The 5490-nt window shown below is 49.0% G+C and overlaps 2 protein-coding genes across 2 annotated transcripts; one reads left to right on the top strand and one right to left on the bottom strand.

Moving 5' to 3' along the window:
* The first annotated feature begins 295 nt into the window (after positions 1-295).
* LOC123039172 (protein YABBY 7-like) lies at positions 296-1280 on the top strand. The gene is made up of 6 exons (XM_044462443.1): positions 296-385; positions 458-589; positions 714-834; positions 913-961; positions 1056-1131; positions 1242-1280. Exons 1-6 carry the CDS (start codon positions 296-298, stop codon positions 1278-1280), a joined length of 507 nt encoding a protein of 168 aa, XP_044318378.1.
* Positions 1281-1528: 248 nt separating this feature from the next.
* LOC123044478 (pre-mRNA-splicing factor 18) lies at positions 1529-4901 on the bottom strand. Its single transcript, XM_044467216.1, has 2 exons — positions 3825-4901; positions 1529-2111 (listed from the first exon to the last, which is right to left on the bottom strand). Exons 1-2 carry the CDS (start codon positions 4710-4712, stop codon positions 1704-1706), a joined length of 1296 nt encoding a protein of 431 aa, XP_044323151.1. The 5' UTR covers positions 4713-4901; the 3' UTR covers positions 1529-1703.
* Between the last annotated feature and the right edge of the window lie 589 nt (positions 4902-5490).

The following is a 5490-nucleotide window of genomic DNA, read 5'->3' as shown; positions in this document are numbered from 1 at the left end:
TGCCGCTGTGCATGGTTTCATGGCGATCGGGAGCCATTTTCACTCTACCGATTGCAACGCCAACACTGCCGCGCACATGCATGCCCCCCCTACCCACCCCAAGAGGACGTGTGTGTGTGTGTGTGTGTGTGTGTGTGTGTGTGTGTGTGTGTGTGTGGAGATAAATGTTGGATTAGCCAACAGGTTGCTCCAGTGTTGCTCGTGTCGTGCCTATAAACTGCGGTCCCTTCCACGGCGCACCACCCGCACATACGCGCGCCCGCAGATCGCACGGCTCGTCGCCGCCGCCGCCGCCATGTCGTCGTCGGCGTCTCGCCTAGCTCTCGGCGGCCTCCCGGAGCGGCTCGGCTACGTGCAGTGCAAGTTCTGCACCACCATCTTGCTGGTACGTGCCCTGCCGCTTGGCTCTCGTCCCATCACGGTGTGCAGGAGCTCACTTAATTAGACGTACGTGCAGGTGAGCGTGCCGTGCAGCGGCCTTCTCAAGATGGTGGCCGTGCAGTGCGGCCGCTGCGCCGGCATCCTCTCCGTCAGTGTGGCTTCTCCCCCTCCACCGCCGCCGCCGCCGTCCGTCGAGCTGCCTCTGCAGGTCAGCACTTTTTTGCTTACCAAGTTGCTTTGCATGGGCATCGTATAGGAGTAGGGCATTGTACGCTACGCGATGGTTCTTTTCAGCTTCAACTGTATACCAAACTGCCTGCCTGGTGGAACAGGAGCTGGGCGTTGATCCGCCGCCGAGAGAATGGTCGGACGACAGCAGCGCCGGCGACGACGAAGATGACGGCGACTGGGAGGGAGAGGTCGCGGAGAAGAGTGCCACTGCCGTCAACAAACGTAGGCAAACTTACCCGTCTTTTCTTCTGCACCGGCAGACAGATCATGATGATCTATGTTAAGCATGTGCTTTTGCAGCGCCGGTGAGGAAGCAGCGGACGCCGTCGGCATACAACTGTTTCATCAAGTAAGAAAATGGGCATGCAGCCATACCATTTGCCAAACATTTTCCTGTGAGAGGCAATGGAAGCTTTTAACATACGTATTCACCATGTTCTCAGGGAAGAGATAAAGAGGATTAAAGCCATGGAGCCTGACATCACCCACAAAGAAGCATTCAGCACGGCTGCTAAAAACGTAGGCATTCATGTCTAAAAGACCACCTTTCGATCATTGTATCCATTTGCATTTTCATCCAAAGGTTCGTTCCTGTGATTTGGAAATTATAATTGGTTGTTGTCATGCAGTGGGCTCACTTACCCAGAATTCAGCACAAGGGAGACTGATGAAACAGCTGCCGGCTTCACATGCAAACTGCAGGAGGGTGGAGCACAATTAGTTTCCATTCAAGTGAAGCAGAGTGGTTTGCCTCTGTTACCCAAGTTGCCAAGCCTGATCTATCCTGTGAGAACATAACTAGAGATAACCCACCTGATTGACCAAGTATGGTTTGCCAACACCTCCGTTGAACGGTGCAGGATGTTATATGCATGCAATTATAATCTGATTTCGTGAAACCTCAGACAGTGAATTATATTGGTACAGATAATCATAGCTTCTTTAGCAATTTTTGACTAACATACACGATTCTTCTGTTGTTCGGCGTCAGTACAAAAATGGAAACATAACAGGAAATGTCGCATTTAGTTTAGATTACACAAAGACCCCCAAACTTTGTATTTGTGATCCGAGCTTGTGGGTTGAGGCGATCACTCTTTTGCTGCTGGCATCAGCCGGAGCCTGTCCTCAGAAGGACCTTTCGTCGGATCCTTCTCCTCCGACAGAAGGGCCTGCAAGTCACTCCCATTTGCCAGGCTGTTGAACTCCACTGATTTGGAGGGCAGGGCAGGATAACGCCGCTGGCAAAGGGTCATAAGCCTCTTGATCGACTGAAGGTACTTGCGAGTGGTCTCGTCGTTCATGATATGAGCCACACTATTCGTGTAAATCTTCTCTCGTGCAGAACGCTCGTGGATACCAACCATAGTGACTCCAATAGGCCATGGCGCGTTGCCAATGGCCAGCTTGATGTATTGGTCCATTGCTTGCAAATAATCACGCTTCATGCAGCAGTCCACAATAAAGAGCAATGCTTTGCGGATGTCATCAGGAAGAACCTAAACACAAAAGCAATAATTGGCGTCAGATATGACAAGCAGTAGGCAGTCAGGAGATGGTCAACATACCATAGGCATGAAAAGTAAAACATAAAGTTCATAAACATTCTTCAGAATTGAGATGTGAGAATCACAATTCAGCATAAGCAGGTTCTTTTATGAGAAGTAAACCCAAAGGAGAAGCAAGAAATAGTTTAAGAGGAAGCTGAATCCATAAAAAGGACCATCAAAAGTCTCTTCCTCAAAAAGGTCCTTAACCCCTTGCAGAATATGCACAAAGTTCAACCATAGTACTACTTCTGTTTTTAGATTCAGAACTATATATGGGCCAGGTAGCTAGCTACATCACAATGAATCAGAAGCCAGAGTGTATGCCGGAACATGCACAGCACAGATTAAGAATGAGAACAAAGAACCAACATTTTAAAGGGGTTTGAAAAAAAGTTAACCGTTGGCTTCGAGTCAGGCCTTGAAATTTTGATTGATACTCCCTCCGTAAAGAAATATAAGAGCGTTTAGATTACTAAAGTAGTGATCCAAACGCTCTTATATTTGTTTACAGAGGGAGTAATAAACAATTGAGCCCCGGCTACAAGAGTTTCCACCGAAATTGTTTTCATCATTTTTACAAGCGCACCCTCCCTATAATAGGGATGAATTGATTATGTGTGTGTTTCCTGGTACAGCCGTACAGGTACTCTTTACACGCATAAGAGCTATATTAAACTTGAAACTAACACCGACACAAAATTACCAAGCATAGTCATGACTCATTACACTACTCAAATACATGAATTTTAATTTGCCTATCCAGCATACAATGAATAAATTAGTTAATAAGTATACTCTAAAAATGGGAGGATTTTCATAACTAGATATATTATGATTTGTAGTGCAGAAGTAACAACAAAACAGTGTGATCCTTGGCAGACTGAAACATATATAAAGGAGCAGATGCAACAATGTTGTGCAAAATCAAGTTTAGAATCACACTAACTAGGAAGCAACATGTCTACCATGTGTCATGGATATATAAGAGATATTTCATAGAAAATTTACATCATTACAGCTTTATAAGCTGGCCTAAGGAACGGAATATATGTGATCCTCTGGCACTACCAGCACTGACTCTATAATAGAAGTTCATAAGCTTCGTTGAATCTCGAGCAAATGCCTTTACATGGTCAAAAGAAACTATGTAAATACAGCCAGGTTGCAGCACAAACATTAGATGACTATTTATAACTATCGGCTATCATTACATTCAACAGATGACCATATGTAGGCCCCTTTTCCTTAATAAATTTATTTATGTTGCTCCGGTCACCATTATTTAGTCTGGGTATACATGCATAATTTATATGTAAAATATGTGTGACAATGAACATCTCTTTGATCAGTTTTCCTTTACAAAATACTCTAGGACTTTTTGAGGCTGCAATGCAAGAACCAAGTAGGATTTGAGCAAAAGGTTGAAATGTATTGGATGTCAAGTTTTGTCATCTCCTATTTCTAATACAACTGTAAGTCCTACAATAGCACTCGTCACTTTACCCATGATTCTGAATTTTGCAGGTAACATCACGTCATCGCAAGCATCACTGTAAACCCTAATTCACCCCACTCTTGCACAATTACTTTAATTCGTAACTGAATGAAAATAACATCACACAATTTAAGCAACCAGCTGACAGAACACCAAAATATTCTCACCTTCTTCCTGCAGAACTCAAACAGGGGACTGAGATACCGCGCACACTGCTTGAACGTTGCAAACATTGACTTTCCCTTTGCCGAACGCTTCTCCAGCTCTGTCATATCATCCAGCTCCTGGTTCCACTCATTGAGCAACCTCTTGAAGAAGACTAAGATCTTGTCTTCATCACAAAGCTCCTCAAACTTGGTCTTCATTCGCTTTGAGTCCTTGTCTGCGTCAGCATCATCCCCACTCCTCCGGGCATCCCCATCCCCTTCATCCACATCATCTCCCAGGGCGCCGCCCTCGCCACCATCACCAGCACCTACACGCTTGCCTTTACCCTTGCCGTAGGCGTCTCGACCAGCCTTCTGCCGCATGCGGAGCTCAATCATGTCACGGAGGAAATCGTTGGTCTGCCCCTCTGTCATCTCAAGGTCGTCAATGTCGTCGATCGCCCCGGACTTGAGCACGAGCTTGAGGCGATCAAGGCGGTCGGCGTCGTCCTCCCCAAATAACGTGACCGGCTCGCGGAGCACCCGGAGTCGCCGCATGACCTCGTTCCGCGGGAGGACGAGCTCATCAATGCGGCGCTCCTCGGAGTGGAGCGTATCGTCCGGCGTGGCCTTCTTCCCCGCGAGGGCGGGAGGAACAGAGGCCGCGGCGGCGGAGGAGCTAGGGTTAGGGTTCCCGCCCCCGGCCTGGGCGGGGTCGGCGTTGGAGTTGGTAGGGTCGGAGGCGGAGGAGGAGTTGGGGGTGGGCACAGAAGGAGCCTTGGCGGGGATCTGGCGGCGCTTCTGGAGCTGCTTGTCCTCCAGCTCCGACCGCCGGACAAAGTTCTTACCGCCGAAGTCGGCCGTCGCCGCCTTCCGCTTCTTCTCCAGCTCCTTCCTCAGGAGATCCATCTCGACGGCGATGCAGCGCAAGGCTCCTCGCCGCTTCCCGGTGACGGAGACGGAGATAGAGGGGGGGAGGCGGCGCCGGTGTGGATTTGTGACACGGGAATACTCCTGACACGGCGGCCACGACTCCTCTCAGCCTCCGGTACGCACCGGAGAGATTCTGCTTTTTTTTTAGAAATCGGTGAGATTATGTTTTCTCAGGGGAGAAGCCAGGTTTTCTATACTTACTATTAAGCAAGCAAACATATTCATCGCTAAGTACATCCAGCCTAACGTACACATAACAACACAGATTAATGACAGCCTCACGATCATGGCCACTTAATTTGATCTAACCGTCAAAATTATACTAACAATCAGCCCAAAGCGTGTTTAGCAATTTACCCGGCGGACGAAAACTCTGCCAGACCAACGTTCCACGCCCCGCCCACCCCAATACATCGCTTCCTTGATCCAAGGGGGAAAAATACAACCCAATCACAAACAGATACTACCTGATTTCAGGCGAGCGACGCGGTCAACACGGGGCGCCGGCGGGAGCTCGATGCAGGGGGCTTCAGCGGGGCTGGCATGGATCTGGTGGATGGGAGTCGTATCTGGTCGACGACGGGCGGCTCTGGCGAGTCGGAGGGACGGCGGCGGCGGCTGAGCTCCTCCATGGCCTGCTGCGGTTCCAGGGAGAGAGAGCTTCGAAGGTGAGGAGGAGATAGAGGAGAACAGAAGGAAGTGAAAGTTCGAAGGGCAGGGGCGTGCGTGGCAGCCTCGACGGTGAATCGCCTGT

Source organism: Triticum aestivum, chromosome 2B (assembly GCF_018294505.1).
Source record: "Triticum aestivum cultivar Chinese Spring chromosome 2B, IWGSC CS RefSeq v2.1, whole genome shotgun sequence".
Classification (NCBI taxonomy): domain Eukaryota; kingdom Viridiplantae; phylum Streptophyta; class Magnoliopsida; order Poales; family Poaceae; genus Triticum; species Triticum aestivum.
This window is presented reverse-complemented; position numbering and strand designations above follow the sequence as displayed.

Coding starts and splice junctions, on each gene's coding strand:
- LOC123039172 (XM_044462443.1), top strand. CDS start 296: ATGTCGTCGTCGGCGTCTCGCCTAGCTCTCGGCGGCCTCCCGGAGCGG. Junction 386..457: donor TCTGCACCACCATCTTGCTG/GTACGTGCCCTG, acceptor ACGTACGTGCAG/GTGAGCGTGCCGTGCAGCGG. Junction 835..912: donor TGCCACTGCCGTCAACAAAC/GTAGGCAAACTT, acceptor GTGCTTTTGCAG/CGCCGGTGAGGAAGCAGCGG.
- LOC123044478 (XM_044467216.1), bottom strand. CDS start 4,712: ATGGATCTCCTGAGGAAGGAGCTGGAGAAGAAGCGGAAGGCGGCGACG. Junction 2,112..3,824: donor TTGAGTTCTGCAGGAAGAAG/GTGAGAATATTT, acceptor TTTTGTGTTTAG/GTTCTTCCTGATGACATCCG.